General features: G+C 53.7%; 1 protein-coding gene across 5 annotated transcripts in view; it reads left to right on the top strand.

The window, feature by feature from the left end:
• Positions 1–18,220, top strand: part of Tnk2 (tyrosine kinase non receptor 2) — a 40,133-nt gene extending 21,913 nt beyond the window's left edge. For 3 of the 5 annotated variants that reach the window (XM_038345644.1, XM_038345646.1, XM_038345647.1), the window contains exons 3-14: positions 1,567–1,637; positions 3,443–3,664; positions 4,235–4,387; positions 4,829–5,106; positions 5,604–5,730; positions 6,081–6,227; positions 6,320–6,414; positions 10,174–10,368; positions 12,726–12,817; positions 14,129–15,477; positions 15,570–15,665; positions 15,824–15,955. In XM_038345644.1, the coding sequence (XP_038201572.1) occupies positions 1,567–1,637; positions 3,443–3,664; positions 4,235–4,387; positions 4,829–5,106; positions 5,604–5,730; positions 6,081–6,227; positions 6,320–6,414; positions 10,174–10,368; positions 12,726–12,817; positions 14,129–15,477; positions 15,570–15,665; positions 15,824–15,955 (2,957 nt within the window). Of the gene's footprint in view, positions 1–1,566; positions 1,638–3,442; positions 3,665–4,234; positions 4,388–4,828; positions 5,107–5,603; positions 5,731–6,080; positions 6,228–6,319; positions 6,415–10,173; positions 10,369–12,725; positions 12,818–14,128; positions 15,478–15,569; positions 15,666–15,823; positions 15,956–17,447 lie in introns of those variants that run through there. The other 2 variants (XM_038345645.1, XM_038345643.1) reach the window with 2 other exon arrangements.
• Positions 18,221–22,993: the final 4,773 nt, after the last annotated feature.

The raw sequence follows: 22,993 nt of genomic DNA, 5'->3' as shown, positions 1-22,993 counted from the left end.
AACTTTGTCAGCCTGAGACCCAGAGCCCCTGAGATGAGTGGAGGCATCAGTAGAGGTGCTGGTCTCAGGGTTCCCTGGGAATGGTTTCTGGTTGTAAATGTGAGTTGGAAAGTCCTTTCTGTACTTTGTGTTTTTGAGACAGATTCTCAGTAGGTTACCCAGAGTAGCCTTGAACCTGTCCATAGCCAAAGTGGACCATGGGCTTAAGTTCCTCTTGTCTCTGCTCCCTGGTAGCCAGGATTTTGCCTTTGCTCCCAGGCCTGCTTCCCAGCCCGTCCCATTTGTGTTTGAGCAGATATTTGTGGGATGTATTTCCGGTGTCCCTTTCGTCTCTTCTATTTGATTCTGAACACCAGTGGGGTTAGTGCCAAGAGCTCTTCAATGAGAAGGGAAGACAAAAACTCTTAGACCGAGCCAGAGAGATGGCTCTGTGGTTGAAGGCAGTCAGGTTGCACCTCCCAACATAAGGCACACACAATACATAAATAAAAATGTAAAAAGTCTTTTAAAGTACATCTCTCAGATGGTTTGTTAACACACAGAAACCTTATCTTTCGTTTCTTTCTAAACTGAATCTAGCAGTTGCTGGCTAGAAGTCATGGCATTCTCTGTATCATCAGGAATCATTGGGTCACAGTAGAATGCACTTGTTAAAGAATAAAGTGCTGGGTTTAATTCCCGGCACCACAAATGGGTGTAGTGGCAAACGCCAGTAAGTCTAGCGCTCAGGAGGTGGAGGCAGAGAAGCAGTAGATCAGTCTTCAGCTACCTAGCAGATTCAGCCATCCTGGGCTACTGTAGACAGTCTTAAAAAACACAATCAGAAACCTTAATGTGTTCAACTCAGAAGAGCCAAGTGTTTTGTAAGATTAAAAATGACACTAACTTCTGCTGCTTTAGACCTAGGTAGTTGATCTGTCTTAGCATTACGGCTGAAACATCATGATCAAAGCAGCCTGAGGAGGGAGGGGTTCATTTGGTTCACACTTCCACGTCAGGAGCTCTCAACAGGACAGGATCTTGGAGGAGCTGATGCAGAGGCCATTAAGGGGTGCCACTGACTGCCTTGTTCCTCATGACTTGCTCAGCCTGCCTAGAGGTGCCCCTCCCCTGTCAGTCACTAATGAAGAGGATATCTTACAGCCTGGTCTTCTGGAGGCACTTTCTTAACTGAGGGTCCATCTCCTCTGATGACTCCAGCTTGTGTCGTGTTGGCGTGAAGCCAGCCAGCACAGTGCCTGTTGTCAACAATGTAAGGACATTTTATGGGAAATAAACCTTAGAATGGAGGGAATTCTGTATATATCTTTACCTGATTTGTCTGGAGAGTTGGAAAGTCAATTGCCCGCCATGACTGTTCAGTTTTGGTGAAAAGACACCTCCACCCGGCTTGAGAATCATGCAGAGACTGGGTGAATGAAATTCCTAGTTGGCTGAGCAACTAATTCAGCTGGTGTCCGTGTGCTGAGCGGTAGCTACTGGTGGGCCTACCCGAGGAACCGAGGAAGCCTGCCAGGTAGACAGCAGTCTCCCTGACAGCCCTGGGCTCCTTTTCCCTCCTCGCAGGTCAGAGGCGTCTGTGGGAGGCTGTGAAGAGGAGGAAGGTCATGTGCAAACGCAAGTCGTGGATGAGCAAGGTGTGTGAGTAGACTGTGTGGGAGCGGAGGGGCACCCCAAAGGGCCTCACACCGCTGGCGGGCCTAGGACTTGCATCCTGTCCCCAGCAGGTGTAATCTCACCAGCTCCTGCACACTTTGTACAGACCCCTTCCTCCAGGCTTTTATCTGGCAGGGCACTTGTGGAGAGCTGCCTGGCTAAGTGTCTGTCTCCGCCACAGACGGACACGTGAACAGCCTCTCTGTGTGCAGGGGCAGGGACTTGTTGACAACTGTCCCTTTGAGTCAGGCCAGTGTCCATCGTAGGGTAGCGAGGAGTGTCTGGACATGTTGGCTTTGACATGCCGCCCCACATCCCCCATGTTCTCTGGTCATCTGGCTCTGCTGATGACTTCCTTCTCCACAGCTCCCTGCACCCATCCTAATTTGGGTCTGTGGTGTTGTGAGTCCCTGATGTGACTCAGTGGAACTTTGCCCATTGTCTGGAAGACAATGAGGGAGGAAGTGAGCCAGCCAGGGCCTCCCTCCCCACTCCTGGCCTCAACTGGAGTGGGGGGTGAGCAGGACAGAACAGCCGGTCAGGGATTGGGCAGTAGAGATTTCCTGGCTGCAATTTGGCAAAGGGGCTGTCTCTTGAGAGCCTGTGGCCTTTTCTGGGGACACAGTCCTGGTCCTTTGCCCAGGTTTTAGTGAAAGATGAGTGTGTTGGGCTGATTGACGGTGGGAGAGAGAAGCAGTGTAGCAGCTTTGGATCTGGGCCTGACTCATAGTAGGTCTCTGGGTGATCAGTGTCCTTCTCCAAACGGTCATGTCCCCAGGAAACCAGTGTTAGCCTCGTTTCCCAGCTTACCTTGCACGACTGTGGGGAGGGTCCCTCCTGGCGAGCTGAATGTTATTGGCAAGTATTAGTACTTCTGGTTACTGGGAGGAAGGAGCAGGGTCCACACTGGACCTCAGATTTGAGTTGCCCTTAGCACACGCAGTAAGGCTGGCCAACCTTGGGGAGCTGAGGCCAGTCTGCAGCCTGGAGCTAGAGCTCTGGAGGCCCTCGCAGAGGTGGTCTAGTCAGACTGCCATGCCCAGGCCTGCTCATGGCCCTTTTCCCGTCTCTTGACCTTTGGCACTTCCTTCTCAAAAACAGACCTCAGAGACCCCTCTAGTCTTCCTTCCTTCTCAGCCTCTGACTCTAGGCTCCTCTCCAGAACCCCAGCTGTCTTCCCAGGCCCTTCTCCAGAAAAGACTCACTTCATCTGCACCACACACACACACACACACACACACACACACACACACCACACTCATGGTTCAACCTCAGACTAAAATTATCTTCTCCCCTGGGCAGGATGAAGGGCAGGCGACTCCCCAGGGAGGGTAGAGACAGACAGCGCCAAATGGTTAACCCAGAGAAGGGGCCAGGGCTAAAAATGGACAGGGAGGTGTTTGGAGGGCCCCTCAGGCTCCTACCCTCTCTTTGTGTGCTGGGGGCAAAAGTGTGTGATGGAAAAGAGGTTCAGGAAGGGAAGGGTAGGATGGGGAGGAGCTAAGACCAGGGTTGGGGGTGTACCCAGATGGCTTTGTGCTGTCCATTCACAGGCCAGTTGGGGTCACTCTAGCCATAAACTGTACTTTTACCTGTTGTTGACACCTACCCCGAGGCTTCAACTGTGGGTTCTCAGTTAGGGTATACTCGGGAGGAATATGAGCCTTTAACGGGCCGCCCCTGGGCAGCTTGGCAAAGCCAGGAGCTGTGTGAGGCTTACCAGTGGGGTGGAACTGAGTGGTTCTGGGGCCCTGGGTTCCATCTGGCTCCTGCTGCCTTCAAACAGGTGTTCAGTGGAAAGCGGCTGGAGGCTGAGTTCCCGCCCCATCACTCTCAGAGCACCTTCCGGAAGCCCTCACCCACCCCAGGGGGCCTGGCAGGGGAGGGGACCCTGCAGAGCCTCACCTGCCTCATCGGGGAGAAGGACCTGCGCCTCCTGGAGAAGCTGGGAGACGGCTCCTTTGGCGTGGTGCGCAGGGGTGAATGGGACGCCCCTGCGGGAAAGACGGTGAGCTCTGTGTGGGCGACCAACCAGGGACAGGTTGTAAAAGGACTCACCTTCAGGCTTAACCAAGCACAGTGGCTTCTTTTTTCAACTCTAAAAATATTTTAGTCTGCTTACTGTGAAAGATTGAACGCTGAAAAGCGAAAGACCAGTGGTCTGCAGTTCCGTTGCTTGACTGAAGCAGAGCCGCAAGTTGTCTTCTCTCCAGCCCCCACCCCACAGGTGTTGTGTTCATTTCAGATACATCCCTTTTTCTGCTGCTGCAACCTGCAGTTCTAGAGCTTGCAGAATTAGCTAAACAAATGACCGTCTTCATACAGCTCCTCTCTTCATTGACTGTCACTGCTAACTCGAGAGCTTTCCTAGAAAGAGCAGGCCTACATTTAATGGCCTTCAGAGGTCAGTTAGCCCTGTCCCCACGCTAGGGACATAGTATGTAAACTGGTGACACGCGCACCCACTCAGGTGAACAGGTCTGAGACAAGGATCCTTGCCCCGAGTTGGAAGGAGCAGTTAGCTCAGTGTTGGCGACCAACCATGAAAGGTCTATAAACTCCCTGCTGATCCTGACAGGTGAGTGTGGCTGTGAAGTGCCTGAAGCCAGATGTGCTAAGCCAGCCAGAGGCCATGGACGACTTCATCCGGGAGGTCAATGCCATGCATTCTCTTGACCACCGAAACCTCATTCGCTTGTATGGTGTGGTGCTCACGCCGCCCATGAAGATGGTGAGTGCTTGGGTAGGAGGGAGGGTCAGAGAGCAGCTTGCAGGTTCGGGGCCCCCATGCATTCTTCTTCTTGTCTGCTTTAGTCTCCCACCACGCATGGCCAAGGGGTTACCAGGGTCCTGCCTAGCACTGCCATTTTTAGATTTTCTAGTACTCATTGGCAAGGAGCTGTGCCTGTAGGAAGGGCTGGCTCTTAACTGGAGTTGGTCTTTGGAATTTCTAGTCTGAACCTCTTTGGGGTGCAGCTGTCTGGGTCTCAGGTCCCTGGGGTGGCTGGAGGTACAGGGCTGGAAAGCTGTGGAACTCGTGGTAACTCTGAACAGACAGGTCAGGAAGGAGCGTTATGTATGGCTATGGCAGATGTCCAGAACGGGACCGGAAACCTTGCCTCTCAGAGAGGAGTAGAGATCTGCTTATCCTCTGTCTCATGTCTGACCTCAGGTGACAGAACTGGCACCTCTGGGATCTCTGTTGGACCGACTGCGTAAACACCAAGGTCATTTCCTCTTGGGGACTCTGAGCCGCTACGCTGTGCAGGTGGCTGAGGGCATGGGATACCTGGAGTCCAAGCGCTTTATCCACCGTGACCTGGCTGCTCGGAACCTGCTGTTGGCTACCCGTGACCTGGTCAAGATTGGGGACTTTGGACTGATGCGAGCTCTACCCCAGAATGATGACCACTATGTCATGCAAGAACATCGCAAGGTGCCCTTTGCCTGGTGAGGGGCAGGTGCCATTGGCACCCCAGGCTCAGAAGACCCACAAGCTTCTGGGCACTCTGTTACCCACCGCAGGACTGTCCTTATCTGTTCTGGGCATGGGGTACCTTTCTTACATACTTACATGTTTGCACGTCCATCCAAGGAACTCTCCATGGGGATACTGGAAGGCACAAGGATAACTGCTCTTGAGATATCAAGGGCATGGTACTTAGTAGGGTGCTAAAAGGCTCTGTGGAGGGCTTGCTGTTAAATTTAAAATGTATGGAGAATAGCCAGGAAAGAATGGTCAGTGGGCATGTTTAGGTCAAGCTGGCAGCAGGCAGGAATAGATTGTGCTGCATCTTGAAGGCTGGAACTAGTGCTATTCACCTGCGTGTTGTGGTACCTACCTGCCGTGGACCCTGGCTGGACTGATGTTTTGCTTAGATGATAGGATTTTCTGGTTCCAGAGGTAGGGTCCACAAGAAGCCTTCCCTTTGACCCTTTTCTGTTAGGTGTGCCCCTGAGAGCCTGAAGACGCGGACCTTCTCTCATGCCAGTGACACCTGGATGTTTGGGGTCACACTGTGGGAGATGTTCACATATGGCCAGGAGCCCTGGATTGGCCTCAATGGCAGCCAGGTGAGGGGACTAGGGGTGGGATCCATAGGGTGGGTGGGAGTAATCCTCCCCCAGTTTCCAGCCTGACCTTATGCTCTGTGTTGACACGGCCTCTCTGAGCTTAGCCAAGAGAGTGGCTACCGAGAATGTCACAGGACAGGGTTGGGTGGGAGGACATGGATGAGAGATGAGTCCTGGGCAGGGCTAAGGCTGGAAATAAAGGTCTTGGGCTCTGGGGACAGGGCCTCCCCAGAACGTGTGCCGTGGTGGCCAGGTTGTCATCGTCAGCTGTGGGTCCGGTCAGGGACAGGTAGACAGTGAGGAGACGAGAGCCCTGCTGCCCCTAACCTGTGCCCCCTCCTGCCTGGCAGATCCTGCATAAGATTGACAAGGAAGGGGAGCGCCTGCCCCGGCCTGAGGACTGCCCCCAAGACATCTACAATGTCATGGTCCAGTGCTGGGCCCACAAACCAGAGGACAGACCCACATTTGTGGCCCTTCGGGACTTCCTGCTGGAGGTGAGGGCAGATCTGCCCACAGTGGCTGGGGAGTGCAAGAGAGGGCATCGGACGCTTAGTGTGGACCGGACATGATCTGTTTCTGCCCCCAGGCTCAGCCTACTGACATGCGGGCCCTTCAGGACTTTGAGGAGCCAGATAAGCTGCACATCCAGATGAATGATGTCATCACTGTCATCGAGGGAAGGTAGGGTCATCCCTTCCCGGGCACAGGCTTGAGACTGCATGAACAGGTCCCCTCTGCCTCTCAGAGTTCTGTGGCCGCACAGAGGCCGGGGCGGCAGCGTCGGTGACAGGCCTCACACTACTGAGAGCTGCCTGCACAGATTTTCCCTGCTAGCCCCAGCCCAGCTTGGCCTCAGAGCTGGGGGTCAGCACCAGAATTCCCAAGTGTTTCTTGTTCTTCACTTCTGGTGTCTCCAGCAAAGGGTTCTGTTCTTGAGAGGTCTCATGTAGCTCAGGCTGGCCTCAAATGCATTATCTTCCTGCCTCTACCTCCCAAGGACTGGGTTGTGAGTGTGAACGGCCATGCCTAGCTGCATGGGAGTATGACTGCTCACTTCGGGCCTTTCAGGCCCCCAAGCAGCCTCCCCCTACTCTGCCTCACCCTTTTGGCAACTTTCCGTCCTTCTGCCAAGCCCTCCCGGGGTTTCCCAGTCACGGTCTCCCTCCATCCACTGCCTGGACGTCTATCCCATTCCATTCCCAGGCCTTCCCCATGAGGACTGCTGTGTGTCTGACCTACTTGAAACTCAGGTCACAGCCTACCTGCAGTATCCCTTACGATTAAGCCTACCTGCACCCCCCACGTTTCTAGTTCCAGCCCCTGCCCTGGCCCTACCCTCTGCTGGTCCTGCCTCCAGTCATCTGATCCCCAGAGTGTCTGAGGAACTGGTTGCGGGTAGTGTGTCTTTGCATTAGCACTGTGGGTGAGTGTTAAGGACCAGGAAGAAAAGTGAGGCAAAGGGAGATTCCCTGTACCCCCTCCGCTGACTCAGAACTGGGTAAGGATGCCTGCAGGGGGCCTTCAGGTATCACTTGTGCCTTACTGGGGTTGGTGAGTGAGTGAGTCCCAGCCTGAGTCAGTGGAATGGGCCCTGGAGCTGGGTGTGTTAGATTTACCTGTATCCACTGTGACCCCTGTCCCACTGCCTCAGGCCAGGGCTCTCATGTTGTTCCATTCTTGGAACAAGAATGACGTCCTAGCTGGTTACAGAGAATGGGAGAGGGTGGTGAAAGAAATGGAAAATAAAATGCTCAGGGAGATGACGTGGAGGCAGGAAGGAGCTGTGTGCGGGTTTGAACCTGAGGGGCAAGTCAGAGGCCTAAGCGTCAGTAGTCTGGAAATAGGCTGAAGATAGGAAGATTTGAGGGTTGGTAGGGAACCTCCTTGGAGGACCCGGGGCAGAAGCTGGCCTGTAACCGTTTCCACTTCCAGGAGCCAGAAAGCCCTGGACCCAACTCCTCCTTGTGCTCCTCTGGCCTCAAGTCTTTACCAGTCTGTCTCTTGCTCCACTTGGAGCCTGTGTTCCCTGGGGGTAACGCTGGAGTTTCCCGGGTGTCTCTGGAAGTGGTGCCCTTGGTCATGGAGAGCAAAGCAGGCTGCAGGAGGGGCCAGGGGAGTGTCTCTTCTTGGGAGGTTGTCCCGGGTGCACCCTGTCCTGCCCTTCTGCCCCAGGCTCCCATTGCCTTCAGCTGCTGGTACTGTCACAGCCCATGGTTCAGCTCCTAGAACGCGTCCCTCTGAGTTGCCAACTCTTACTTGGTCCCTGGAACTGCTCAAAAGGTGGGAGGTGAGGGACACGAGACTCAGCAGCCGGCAAGCCTCGGGAGTGGGCCTGTGTATCTGTGGTTACCGGGGCTTTCCTCCTCCTTTTCACCCCCAGATCGCTCTGTTTGTTTGCCTGAGTTGTCTCCATGTCTCCGGTGCATGAGCTTTGAGAGTCTCTGGGTTGGGTTTGTCCCCGTGGCTCTTCCTCTGGCTCTTGCCTGTCTTCCTTGTATTTCTCTTTTCTGGAGCTGTCTTCAGTCTGCTTCCTAGTTCCAGCTCTAGGATGCAGCTTGTCCCAGTGCTCAGCTCTTCTCAGGGTACGGGGCAGGTAGAGGATGCCTAGATATTCTGTGAGCTGAGCTCGGGGAACTCTGTCTAGGTTTGGAGATACGCAGAGCATGGTGGCACATTCCTTTAATACCAGAACTTGGGAGACAGAGACAGGAGGAGCTCTGTGAGCTCAAGGCCAGCCTGGTCTACAAAGCGAGTTCTAGGACAGTTGGGGTTACATAGAGAGACCCTGTCCAAAAACAAAAAGCCCTAAAACTAAAAACAGACTTGGGGATACAGTGATGATGGGCCTTTCTCAAGGGTGTTACTTGGAGGGTGGGATGGCTGGCAGACCTGTTTTTTTCAGAAGTGGTATTGAGTGGGGACAGAAGTTTTGAAATCCATTTGCAGGTTCTTTGCCTGGCCTGGCCTGCAGCCTCCACTTCCTATAGTAGGAGGGGTGGAAGGCACTCGTCTTTGCCCTCAGAAGGGACAAGGTAGGGTTGTGTGTGTTGTGAGCAGAATGTTTGGGTAACCTTTCTACCTCTGCTGTGGCTCTCTGAGTTAGAGAACACCGTAGGAGGTGGGCAGAGTAGAGTTTCGGGCTAGCGGCCAGGGAAGGGACGGGTTGCTTTATGGAGGAGCTGCTGGTGTTGGGAGGTGCTGGGCAGGCCTTGCCGCCCTGCGCTTTTCACGGGCAGCTCTGTGTGCGCATTAAGGATCCTTTCTCTCCTTGGAATGGCTCTGCTATTTTCAGATGAGATTGTTCCTTCTCAGGGTGTTGTCCTTTCTTCTTCCTTCCTTCCCTGCCCTTCCTACCCTGAAGGCAGGGAGTAATCACAGGGTTGCTGTGGCTGGTGGTGGCCAGCAGGCAGCCTTAGTGACCAGAAGGCAACTGTGGCAGTGCACAGCAGCTCCCCAGCCCTCTGCTGTGGCTGTGTTCATGGGAGGCCGTTCTGACTGGGACAGATGCAGTGGAGGCAAGGGGACAGGGCGGGCAGGCAGGCAGTGGTGGTACGGGTAGGTCCCTGCAAAACGATTGTCACCACTGCTACCTTAACCCAGGCTCTGTCCACACCTTCAGGTATGTGCAGCAGATGCAGGGTCTCAGCAGCCAGCTCTGGGGTGTTTGGAGTGTCCAGAGAGAGCTCTATTCTCTTACTTGTTCACTTGCTGTGTGGGCTCAGCCTGGGTCAGACTCGGGTTTGCTTTGTCTGCAGAATGAGGGACTGAGGTCTTCATGATTTGCCATACTGGGAAATCTAGACCACCCGTATTGTAAGGCAAGAGAGTCGGCCTCATCCCGAGAAGAAGGGAGGATGGCAAGGCTGGATCCCCACAGCCCTGCCCACAGGTGGTTCCAAGCCCCAGGGAAGAGGAGCCCTGGGTCTCCATGTGCTCTTTCATCTGGAAGGGCTGAATAGTAACTGGAAGGCATGGTCCTAAACTCATGGGGCTCCTTGTGGCTGATGTATCAACTAAAATTCCTAGGACCCTGCTGACGAGTGAATCTAGGGACCCCTGAGACCACAAGGTAGGCCCCCGTTATAGGTGGAAATGGGTGTATTGTGAGAGTGAATTGGGTTTGCAGATTCAGTTGGTTTGGATCCTGGGTAAAGAGGCTAGTCATGTAGGGCAGTTGTTGGAGCTGGTCTCCTTGTTTGTAGACTGTAGACAGAGGAGCTTAGGGTAAGGCTGAGCAAATAGCTAGGCCCTCTTTAAGGAGTGGCAGGTTATGGGGTTGCTGTTGGACAAAGTAGACTGTTGGGTGGACTGATCTCGAGGTCTTCAGTGCTCACCCTTTGCCATGGGTCCATGAATAGGGACCTTAGTATAAGAAGGTCCCTTTGCCTGGGGTCACTTCCACCCCCACCTCGTATTCACTGTGTTATCTTTGTCACACAGGGCTGAGAACTACTGGTGGCGTGGTCAAAACACCCGGACGCTGTGCGTAGGACCCTTCCCTCGGAATGTGGTGACTTCCGTGGCTGGCCTGTCAGCCCAGGACATCAGCCAGCCTCTACAGAATAGCTTCATTCACACAGGGCACGGTGACAGCGACCCCCGCCACTGCTGGGGATTCCCTGACAGGATTGATGAGTAAGTACCTAGACAGAGACACTGACGGATCAGTAGCCCCTCACCATGTCACACACACGCCCTCATAGCAAAGATGGTGCTGTCTGTTACTGGTGAGATAAAGGCTGTGAGTAGGCTTTGAACGTAACGCTGCTTAAAGCAAGCAGTACCAGGAGCCAGCAAAGAGCATCCCCAAAGTCATTTTCCAAGGCCAGGAATGGTTACGGTCTTAACCTTGTTGGCCTTTCCAGCCAAGTGGGGTCCATTGTGAAAGTTCTGGTCCCAGTATTTTTTTTTTCTTTTTTCTTTTTTTGTTTTTTCGAGACAGGGTTTCTCTGCAGCTTTTTTAGAGCCTGTCCTGGAACTAGCTCTTGTAGACCAGGCTGGCCTCGAACTCACAGAGATCCGCCTGCCTCTGCCTCCCGAGTGCTGGGATTAAAGGCGTGCGCCACCACCGCCCGGCTTCCCAGTATTTCCTATAGTGGATGGCTGCTGGGCAGCGAGACAGCCTTTGCCCTAGGCTGTGGGTCGCCTGTACAGATGCTGGCCCTCGAGCCGTGCGTGTGCACATGATTTTCCTGTAGTCAGTTGCTTTTCTCTCTCGTGACAGGCTGCCAGCCTCAGGGACACAGATGCAGACTTTTCCCATCCCTGCGGCACTTGAACCACATCCCTTTCTGTTGTGCGTCATTTCTTCTCTGCTACTGTGTATGACATTTGCTCTTTCCCTTGTGATGACCCCTTCTGTGCTCTCTGGGCCAGAGGACAGTAGGTTAATCCCAGCACTGCATGCTGGCTCTGCAGAGGGGAGCGACAGGCAGTAGGCCTCACAGCCCTGCACGGTGCGTTGCAGCATTCACCTCAGAATAGGTGTGTAGGTGTCTGAGGCATGAGTAAGTAGAGATCCTTTCTGAATTCTCTCTGCCCTCACTCCCCGCTGCAGGTCCTTAGCTGTACCATCCTCCTGTGGCTCTTACTCATTTCTGTTCTCTTTTAGCTTCTTCTGTTCTGGAAGCCCTTCTACCTAAGAGAGTAGGCTGTGGAGGTGGGGTGGGACGAGGTGTAGTGAGTGCCGAGGGTGCTCTGGGGGTGGTGGGCCAGGGAGCTCTTTCTGGGCCCCCAGCATTCTCTTCTCCCCAACACCACCCTGTGGGGCAGAGCTTCTCTGTCTGTGCACAGTTTTCCACTGTAAGTAAAACCAAGGTCAGAAAATCCCAGGGATGGACTCGTTTTTACTTGCTAAAAAGTCCCCTGTCACCCAGCAGACGAGGCACCACCTTCTGACACACGGGGAAGATACTTGGTAAGCAGTTCTCCAAGACATCTGCCTCTGAGCAACACTTTTTTTTTCCTTCAGGGGTTTCCAGAGTTCTGGAGCCTTGAACCTATGAGGTCAGGTGTTATGTCTGAGCAGGTCCAGGCAGGAGGGAGCTTGTTTCCCAGAAGTGGGCACAAGTCCTAGGGGGATCTTAGGGAGGAGCAATGTTCCTCTAGTCTGCCCCAGCCCACTCTGTTTTGGGGGGGCAGGAGGGACGGGATGGAGATTCACAGTCTTTAGGTAAAGAGTGAGATCACTGAATCTGAGAAAGATACAGAATTAGGTAGTTTATGGTACTCTGCCCACCCAGGGAGGCTCTGTCAGCTCTCCTGCTGGGTCTCTGTGACCCTTTCTCTAGCTGCCTCCTCCTGAGAGTATGATAAAATAGGCCTTTGTTTTTCCATACCCCACACTCCAGAACGATGGGCCCTTAGAGAGGCTCTGCCTCACAGGAACCAGGTAAGGGCCTCTGAAGAAAGTGTGTCCCACTCCTGTTGTGCCTTAGCCAGCCTAGCTTCATTCTTTAGGCTTTAATCAGCTTTGGTGACTAAGTCCCAGATCTCATATATTGACAGTTAGCGTAGGGCTGGGGTGAGTGAGTGGGGAGCCTACCCGGCAGCTCAACCTCCTCCCCATTTCCTGTGGTTCAGCAGGAAGCCGCTTCCTGCCCACCCTTCTAGGGCCTAGCAGCAGGTGCTTCTCTTCAGCCTCCCAGGAGGGTCTGAAGAACAAGAGTGTGCCAGCAGGTAGAAGCCTGGCATGGGTTTGGGTGCTGTCAGGGTTATCAAGGGCAGCTCTGCCATTGAAAGGTATTGGAGTCCATGAAGGCACAGGCTTCTCAGCCTGGGTCAGGTGTGCTTACCCCGTGGGAGCCACCTCCCAAGGGATTGATCAGTACAGAGTCTGGGAGCCTTGTGACTCAGCTTCCTCTGAAATGTGCCTTAGTCTTTGCCTTGCTCACTAAACACTCAGAAAGATTTTGTTTTGTTGTGGTTTTGCCCTTCATCTGCCAGAGGTCTCTCCCACTGCTCTGCCTTCTGACCTGGTTCTCTCCCAACAGACTGTATCTGGGCAACCCCATGGACCCCCCTGATCTGCTGAGTGTGGAACTGAACACCTCCCGACCCACCCAGCATCTAGGAAGGGTGAAAAGTAAGAGCCCTCCCATTCCTTGGTGTTCCCAATTCACTGGCCACCCCGAGCCTGCTTTTCTACTCTGAGGACAGTTGGGCCAGAGCAGCAGGTGGGACAGCTGGATTCCTGGCTCTGGCTAGGCGTGGGGTGGGGTAGGAGAGGAGAGGCAGCTGTATCCGCCGAGGTGGGTATCCTTGGGTTGGTCTACACTGGCCCTGTAGCCTCAGCTTCCTCCTCCCTCCTTCACCAGGCTGTTCAGATCCTGGCTCCCGTCTTTGCCTTAACCATGCTCTTCTCTCCCAAGCCAACACCCCACTCTGGGCTCCATCTCAGCCAGGAGCCCCGTCCTCCTCCCAGATCCTGTGCCTGCCATTCTGGAACACAACTGTTCCATCCTGCCTCCCTGTTCCCTCCCACCTCCCATCTTCAGTTGGGTTTGTGCGTTTGCTCACTCCTGTTCACCTCTCTCTCCCTCTCTCTCTCTCTCTCTTTTTCCCACCCTCCCTCCTTCCCTCCCTCTCCTTTTCTCACCTGTCTGGCTCCACCTCCCCCCTCATCCCTGCCCTGCTTGGTCTTCTTTTCTGCCTCCCCTGTCCACATGGCCTTTCCTACAGGGGAGCCTCCACCTCGCCCACCTCAGCCTGCCATCTTCACACAGAGTAAGTGGGGCTGCTCAGGATGCCTTGGCCCCTGCCCCCGCCCTCTCTCTCCTCTCACCTCTCCTCTCCTGGAAGGTACAGAGCCCCAGCGGCTGGCTGTGTGGAAGGGGAAGCGGGTGTGTGCTGTGAGCTTTTGCTGCTGAACTGGCCCGGCATGCCTGCCTCTCCCCCCCTCCATCTGTACCCTCAAAGATGATGTGGTCCTGCTGTGACTCGGCCAGCTCATGCTTTTTCAGACATGCAGAGGTTGTGTCTTGATGTCAGGGTGGCATCAGGAGTCTGTCTTCTGAGGGAAGCTTCTGTTGGCCTGTGCCTACTCTAACGGTGTGCCCCGGTAGAGGTGGAGCGAGGGGTTACTAACCAGACGGAGAGCAAGGAGTTCAGGGCTCTTGTGTTATGGCAGGAACGTCAGAGTCAGGTGTGAGTGGGTGTTGGCCCGTTCTCGCTTGGGTAGAGTTGGGGGGTCTACATTGAGGCCTGAAGGCAGACAGCTGGCTCTGCCCTGTTTGAGCAGGGTCAGGTATGGTCTTGGTGCAGAGGCTAACCTCTGGGGAGTCGGTAGTGATCGGTCAGTGGGAGATACTTGGTTGCTTTTACAAATCCTACCTACCCTTGTCCTTCATTCACACCTGACACCATCTCCCTGTTGTGGTCTCCCTTTTTGTCACAGAGCCAACGTACGACCCTGTGAGTGAGGACCAAGACCCCTTGTCCAGCGACTTCAAGAAGCTGGGCCTGAGGAAGCCATCCCTGCCCCGAGGGCTGTGGCTCACAAAGCCCTCGGCCCGAGTGCCAGGCACCAAGGCAGGCCGCAGCAGTGGGGGTGAGGTCACGCTCATCGACTTTGGCGAGGAGCCTGTGGTTCTGACCCCACGGCCCTGCGCACCCTCCTTGGCACAGTTGGCCATGGATGCCTGCTCCTTGCTGGACAAGACACCACCACAGAGCCCCACACGGGCACTGCCACGGCCTTTACATCCCACACCTGTAGTGGACTGGGACGCTCGCCCGCTGCCCCCGCCCCCTGCCTATGACGATGTGGCCCAGGATGAGGATGACTTTGAGGTCTGCTCTATCAACAGCACACTAGTGGGTGCAGGCCTCCCTGCTGGGCCGAGCCAGGGCGAGACCAACTATGCCTTTGTGCCTGAGCAGGCGCAGCCACCCCCTGCCCTGGAGGACAACCTGTTTCTTCCACCCCAGGGTGGCGGCAAGCCACCCAGCTCGGCCCAGACTGCAGAGATTTTCCAGGCACTGCAGCAGGAGTGTATGCGGCAGCTACGGGTCCCCACTGGCCAGCTGACCCCCTCCCCCACCCCAGGAGGTGATGACAAGCCCCAGGTGCCACCCCGGGTACCCATCCCCCCTCGGCCCACACGTCCACGTGTGGAGCTATCTCCGGCTCCCTCAGGTGAGGAAGAGACAAGCCGGTGGCCTGGACCTGCCTCCCCTCCCCGAGTGCCTCCCCGGGAACCCCTGTCCCCTCAAGGCTCAAGAACCCCAAGCCCCCTGGTGCCACCTGGCAGCTCTCCATTACCACACCGGCTCTCTAGCTCACCCGGAAAGACCATGCCCACCACCCAAAGCTTTGCTTCAGACCCTAAATATGCCACACCACAAGTGATCCAGGCTCCTGGCCCGCGGGCTGGCCCCTGTATCCTGCCCATTGTCCGCGATGGCAGGAAGGTCAGCAATACTCACTACTACCTGTTGCCTGAGCGCCCTCCTTATCTGGAGCGCTATCAGCGCTTCCTCCGGGAGGCCCAGAGCCCTGAAGAGCCAGCCTCCATGCCTGTGCCCCCGCTGCTGCCCCCACCCAGTACCCCAGCCCCTGCTGCCCCCACTGCTACTGTTCGACCTATGCCTCAGGCTGCCCCAGACCCAAAGGCCAACTTCTCCACCAATAACAGCAACCCAGGGGCTCGGCCACCAGCCCTGAGGGCCACTGCTCGGCTTCCACAGAGGGGCTGCCCGGGGGATGGGCAAGAGGCTGCACGGCCAGCAGACAAGATCCAGATGGTGAGTACCAGGCCCACTTCAAGGTAAAGGGCAGGGGTCTGAGGGACCCAGAGGAATGGGCCCAAGTGGTGCTGATGGGTGGGTGTGCCCAGCTGCAGGCCATGGTGCATGGGGTGACCACAGAGGAGTGCCAGGCGGCCCTGCAGAGCCACAGCTGGAGTGTGCAGAGGGCTGCCCAGTATCTGAAGGTACCATCACTTCCTGCCTGCTCTGGCGTTCAGGAGCCTTGAAAGCTGGTTCTGCTGTACCTGACCCTCCCCGCTGGCCCTGAGTCCTGTGCCCCAACTCTGGTCTGGTACCCCTTGCCCCAGGGTGTCCCATGGCACCACTACCCTTTGCCCCTCAGGTGGAACAGCTCTTTGGACTGGGTCTTCGGCCACGGGTGGAGTGCCACAAAGTGCTAGAGATGTTTGACTGGAACCTGGAGCAAGCTGGCTGCCACCTTCTGGGTTCCTGTGGCCCTGCCCACCACAAGTGAGTGAGTCACACACCGTCCTAGCTCCCTCTCCCAGGAAGGCTGTCCTTGGGGGGGTGCCACTGTAGGGAAAGCCTACCTACCCCCTGAAGGACCACACATAGGTAGGGAGTCCCCAGCTGGCGGAGAGAGGGCAGGTGCAGGGCCCCAGAGGCAGGTGCTTTGTCTAGAAAAGAACAAAATGAACTCAGACACTTGGTTTTTATCATGAGTGGATGAGTAGAAGAGGCGCCTTGGGCCCTGGGTGGAGGAGGCTGACTTCCCGACCTCCTCTCTGGCTGCCCAAGTGCTTCATGGTATAACATTTTAGCCCTGGTTGTTTAAGCAAATATTTCTTAGCTCTTCTACCATATTTCTGTTTAACGTGCCAGTTAGTACTGGGGAGGAGGGTGGCTCAGTGAATAAGCTGCTTGTTGTACAGGCACGAGAACCTGAGTTTAAATCCCCAAACCTGTGTAAAATACGGACATGTCACTTGCGCCTCTGTAATCCCGGTTCTCTTATGGGAGAGATGGGAGGCAGGAACAGAGTAACCCCCAGAAGTTTAGGGGCCCAGGAAAACAACAGAGACCCTGTCTCAAGAAGAGAGGCAAGGATCCACACCTGAGGATGTTCACTGACTTCTACATACCCACTGTGGCACGCACACCTGTATTCACACACAAACACACTCCCCTCCCACGCCCTTTTCTATATATGGTAATATTAGTGCTTTTTGAAGGAATAAACATTCAAAGAAAATCTCATTGTTTTCTCACTAAAAAGCTTATATATATGTAGTCATATAAAATAAAGCACACAGCCGGGCGGTGGTGGCGCACGCCTTTAATCCCAGCACTCGGGAGGCAGAGGCAGGCGGATCTCTGTGAGTTCGAGGCCAGCCTGGTCTACAAGAGCTAGTTCCAGGACAGGCTCTAAAAAAGCTGCAGAGAAACCTTGTCTCGAAAAACAAACAAACAAAATAAATAAATAAAGCACACAGATTAATATTAATTGAAATCTTTATCAAGCCCCAAAGTGGTGAAACAGGCAGAGGTGAAACCAGTATCATCCCAGGAACCAGTGCTGCTCACTGGGCGCTGGGAGGCAGGCTCCTTGGGGTCTGCCAGTCTGTGCCGCTCTTACACAGTATAACTTTGTACTCTAATCAGAGACAATCGGAAACACAATGGGAGAGGGCTGTGGCCTTCCGACACACTGGACAGGCACTCACTGTAGTATCTGCCAGTGGTTGTCCCTAATTTGCATCCCGGGAAGACTGGGCTTCCTGTTGTCCTTAGATACTCCAGTACACAGTAGTACTCTTTCCTTAATTCAAAAGTTCATCAAGAAAGACACTTCAGAGTAAATTCTAAAACTGTTGCCTAAAATTTCCAGGTTATTTTTTTGTTGTTTTTGTTTTGTTTTTTGTTTTTTGCGTGGTGACCCTGAATTTCCCGTAAGCTGTTTAGCTCATGTTGACAGATAAACTTTTTTGCTATTTCTCATCTTTCAGACGCTGATAGTTGTCTGGAGAACAACAGTCTGCCCTAAAGGAACCACTTGAACCTGTCTGTAGGACAAGGGTGGGGAGATGCCCATCTCAGGCCTGGAGGACCCACTGCTTGGACCTACTGCTGCCTGTTGCTCCAAGCGGACAGAGCAGGAGGCTGGGACCCCCACCTTGCCCACCTCACTCACCCACCCACCCAGCGCTGTTCTGCACAGCTTGGTTCAGCCCTCAGTGCCCCAGCCAAGAGGTGGGAAGGAGCCTTGTGAAGGCAAGACAGGAAGCTGCCTGCAGGCCCTATGTGTGACCTGCCCCTGGATCAAGATCAGGGCTGGGCTACTGGCTAGAGTGTGCCCCAGGCTTTGCCCGACTTGGGCAAGAAGGATGTGTTGGCCTCACAGAAGGGTAGGCCAGCATCCAGCAGGCTCTTCTTAGGGCTGGGCCCTTTTCCAGGGAGCCCCTGTAGGCATTTGGAGTGTTGGACAGAATGTGACTTGTGGCTTCACTGTGAACTTGCAGACTTGGACGCTCCTAGGAGCTTGTACCTGGAGACAGTCTGAAGTGGCTCAGAAGCAGAGAAAAGGCGGCAGGGTCTCTGGCAGGGCCCAGGGCCCGCATTGGAAGGAGACCCCAGGGGCACCAGTACTTTCTTGTTTGACCCCTGCCCTTCCCCGTTGCTGTTGGATGTATCCCCATCAGCCTCTGTTGCCAAAGCTGCTGTCCCAGCTCTGGGTATCCGCTTCTCCCAGTGAAATAAACTCCGTTTCTATTTTATGTTACCCACTCCTGCCTGTCTGTTTCTTGCTTGTGTCCCTCAGTCTCCATAGGCCATGGCTGTCCAGAGCAAGCAGCCTTTTATTACCCCCTATAGGCAGAGAGAGGAACTGCAGCCTGGCAGAGCCTTTTCCTGGGCCCTTTCAGAGCTGGCCCTCCTTTCCTCTTCTGCTTCTGAAGGGCAGGACACACTTCAGGAGACAGTCCGGTAGCTCAGCTAACTGGAGCGAGGTCAGAAATGGATAGCATCCACAGCTTCACTAGGGCCAAGTAATGTATTTACATGGTTTTGGGTTTAGAAGGTACAGGAGAGTACAACAGAGCACCCACCCCAGCAGCCCACTTCTCCGATCCCGCTTGCCCTTCCCGCCTTTATCATCTGTTTCTTGTGTGTTCCCCTCTCTTAAACGAGAGAATTTTTGAAAATTTTTGTAAGAATTTGGCTTGGCTCTTTTCAGTCCTTAGCAGTTACCGCCACTGTGGCAGCTACCTTCCTCTGGGTATACAACTGCCTTCCTCTGGGTATACAACTGCCTTCCTCTGGGTATACAACTGCCTTCCTCTGGGTATACTGCTGCCTTCCGCTGGGTATACAACTGCCTTCCTCTGGGTATACAACTGCCTTCCTCTGGGTATACTGCTGCCTTCCTCTGGGTATACGGCTGCCTTCCGCTGGGTATACGGCTGCCTTCCGCTGGGTATACGGCTGCCTTCCTCTGGGTATACGGCTGCCTTCCGCTGGGTATACGGCTGCCTTCCGCTGGGTATACATACGGCTGCCTTCCGCTGGGTATACGGCTGCCTTCCTCTGGCAAGATTGGGTGACTGGGTGATGCATTGTGAGCAGCAGGTGATGGTGGGGGCTGCGGAACTGTTCAGTGGTCACACCTGCAGCGAGAACTGGCCATGTGGTATAGCTCCCTGCCTTCCCAGGCTGCCTGGTGGCAAATGGGATGACAGTTCTCGTTTATATGTCTCTCACTCATGAGTAAGGAGAGTTAAGTCAGTTGGATGGCTAGAGAGATGGCTCAGTGGTTAAAACTCTACTGCTCTAGCCGAGACCCTGGTTCAGTTCTCAGCACTTACAGGACATCTGACACCTGATCTCTATGGTCAGCACACATACAAACATACATACATACATACATACATACATACATACATGTAGTACACATATATCCGTACAGGCAAAATATTCATAAACATAAGAAAATACGTATTTTTAAGAAATTTGAGCTCAGCCCTAGCACACACCTTTAGTCCAAGAGCTTCCTGCTTATTTTAAACAGGATCACGTAAAGTCATGCACAGGCCAAGTTGCTGAGCAAGCAACCAGTTGGCAGGAAGTGAACAAGAAAAAAGCCATAGAGAACAAGAGGGAGTCAGGAGGATGGAGAGAGATGCACAGGTGGTAGAAGGGGGGACATTCAGTTCAACATTTTTTGCTTGAGACATTTGAGGAGAAGAGGTAGTTTGCTCCCCCTCGCCTCCCCCTCCAGAAGAAGGAAAGTCAGCTGGCCGCTTTCTTGGCCTCCCTGAGCCAGCAGGCTTCCACCCCAGCATCTGGCTCCCGAGTCTTTACTGGTAAAAATTAAACAAAAAAAAAAAAAAGGAAGAAAAATAATTGGTGGTGGTTTGTGTCATGGACCAACCTGGTTTCCAGTTTTGATGCCCTCCCTCCTCCCCGCCCATTCTGTCATGGTATGCCTATGCCACCACGGAAGGCTGAGAAAGTGCTCATGTTTTGGCTATCAATGTGTAGCAGAGAGGGAGGGAGGGAGGGAGGAAGGGAGGGAGGTTGGGAGGGAGGGAAGGAGGGAGGGAGGGTGTGAAGGAGGGAGGGAGGAAGAGAGAGAGAGAGAGAGAGAGAGAGAGAGAGAGAGAGAGAGAGAGAGAGAGTCGGTCGTGAGCAATCCTTGGTGCATCTTACCGCGTTGCCAGTGCCTCTTGAGTATCAATCAGGTGGTTTAAGTTTGACCTGGATGAACTGGGTGCCCTTTCCACCGTTAGGTGGGCGGGTCACTCCATATGTGTGGTAGTGGTCTGGGTATGCTGGAGGAAGGCCAAGGGTCTGCTGAGCGCAGGAAAACTGCAGGGCTGACCCGATGCAGCATGATGCCAGTCACTGCAGGTCTGGAGAGCTCTGTGCCTGGGCAGGAAGTGCTGGGCGCCTTCACAGCACCCTTGTCTCTAATAAGCTGCTCCTGACACTCAGGTCTCACTAGCGAAGCAGGGCCCTCAAACAGACCCGCCTGTCAGAATGTCGAAGGGCAATTTTGGTCTGCCATACTGTAACCTGGGCTCTTGGGCTGAAGGGCGCTGGTGGTCCCTTCTGCAGCTCTCAAGTGCACTCAGAGAGGTGTAAGTACAGTGCCAGGAAGCCCAGAAGCCAAGCAATCGATGGTGAGGAAAGCTCCAGAGTTCCCGCACAGGAAGGAGCGTCTAGAGACAGGTCAAGTGTACACACGTGCTGTATAGTAAGCTCCAGAGTTCTCGCACAGGAAGGAGCGTCTAAAGACAGGGTAAGTGTACACACATGCTGTATAGTAAGCAGCAGGCAGAGTCAACATCACTGGATTAGTGTGGGTTCCAGTGAGGACCCGTGAGGTCCAGTGAGCGTTACCATGGTGATCCAGGAGGGCCTGTGAGTGTTACCATGGTGATCCAGGAGGGCCTGTGAGTGTTACCATGGTGATCCAGGAGGGCCTGTGAGGGTTACCATGGTGATCCAGGAGGGCCTGTGAAGGTTACCATGGTGATCCAGGAGGGCCTGTGAGGGTTACCATGGTGATCCAGGAGGGCCTGTGAGGGTTACCATGGTGATCCAGGAGGGCCTGTGAGGGTTACCATGGTGATCCAGGAGGGCCTGTGAGGGTTACCATGGTGATCCAGGAGGGCCTGTGAGGGTCCGTGATGACCAGTGAGGTGCTGTGGGTTCCATGAAGTCCTTTGAGGTGGGTTTCATGTCCTCATTTGATAACATTGCCTGTATTTTAATTGTGTTTTTATTACTAAGTTTTCTCTGGTGTTCTGTTATCTCTTTATTCTTTCCCAAACAGTACAGTTTTTATTGTAGGTGTATGGGAAGTTTTGAAGTCAGTTGACGTTGCCTTGTGTGCTGTTCATTCATTCCTTTGTGGATCATGGGTTTCTCATGGTGGTCCTTTGTCATTGGTTTTCTCTTGTTGATGGCATTAATAGTTAGACTTTTTATTGGACTTCTGGTGAATCTACAGCTTAAGTCTGTACTGATATAGTATTAAGGCTTCCTGTCTGAAATTATGGAATTTTATCCTTTTATCTAGTTCCTTGATTCTTTTAATTAAAAATTTATAGCTTTACTTAAAAAAAAAACAAAAACAAAAACAAAAAAACTAAGCTGGGAGAGGGGTGTCACAGTGATGAGTGTTCCCTGAAGCAGTGTGTGCACCTGGATTCAAATCTCAGGGGGGTGTCACAGAGATGAGTGTCCCCCTACAGAAGCATGTGAACCTGGATTCAAATGTCAGGGGGTGTCGCAGTAATGAGTGTCCCCTGCAGAAGTGTGTGTACCTGGATTCAAATTCTCAGCACCACTATAAAGTAGGTAAAAAGTCAGCTGAAGTCAGGGATGGTGTCATTTGGGCCTGCAGGAGGCCCCAGTCAGCCGAGGCTGGGCTGCACTGTGAGATCCTGTCTCAAAGACAGAAAAAGGGCCAGCTAGAGGATTCAGTGGTTACAAGCGTTTGCCATGCAAACCGGAGTTTGATTCCTGGAACCCGCAGTGGAAGGAGAGAACTGATTCCTGAAAACTGCTGACCCTCACATGTGTGTGCGCACACAAAAAAGCAAGAAAGCCGTTCCTGTTCCCTTTCTATGAAGTACCTATTGATATCCTTGGCTCTTCTGTCTCTGTCTGTCTGTCTGTCTGTCTGTCTGTCTGTCTATTGGGACAGGATTTCTTTGTATAGCCTTGGCTGTCCTGTCCTGGAACTCACTCTGTAGACCAGGCTGGCCTTGAACTCACAGAGATTAAAGGTGTGTGCCACCACCGCCCTGCCTTGGCCCTTTTTAAAAATAAGGTTATCATCACTCAGTTTCTTGCTGAATTTTAGGAAGCCTTTTTGAATTCCACAGTTTACATGACCTTTGGAAAGAAAGAGAAGGCATGGACAGTAAACTGGCAGCTGGGATTTGTTAAAGACAGCAGGGGCAAGGCATGGTGCCGCCGCCCATGAGGTTGCTCAGGAGTTGGAGGCAGAACCAAGTTGAAGGTTGGCTCGTGTTACATGACAGGGCCCTGTTTAAAAACAACCACACAGAGACATTCCGGGTGCTGGGTCACCGGGGCTCTACACTGCAATTGTGGAGACACCGAAGCTCTGAAGGATGGCGCCTTCAGACCCAGTCATGCTGTAGTTAAAGGGACTGGTGGCCTGTGCCCAGCGGGCAATCCTGCAGGGTTTTGAAGGAACCAGCTGCACACTTCAGGCAGCTGTCTTCTCAGGCTGACAGTGTTCTTCACCCTCTGAAGAGAGAAAATGCTGGCACATGAACAGGGTGTGTGCGTGTGATTGTGTGTAGTATGCGTATGTGTGGTGTGATGTTTGTGTGATTGTGTGGTATGTGTGTGTGTGTTATGTGTAGGTGTGGTGTGTTTCTGTGATTGTGTGTAGTATGTGTATGTGTGGTGTGGTGTTTGTGTGATTGTGTGGTATGTGTGGTGTTTGTGTGTGTATGTGACTGTGTGTAGTATGTGTATGTGTGTTGTGTGTTGTGTGTGTGTGTTGGGGGAGGTA

The sequence above is a fragment of the Arvicola amphibius genome, chromosome 10 (genome assembly GCF_903992535.2).
Source record: "Arvicola amphibius chromosome 10, mArvAmp1.2, whole genome shotgun sequence".
Classification (NCBI taxonomy): domain Eukaryota; kingdom Metazoa; phylum Chordata; class Mammalia; order Rodentia; family Cricetidae; genus Arvicola; species Arvicola amphibius.
The sequence above is the reverse complement of the archived record's forward strand: the minus strand, read 5'-3'. Positions and strand labels throughout refer to the sequence as shown.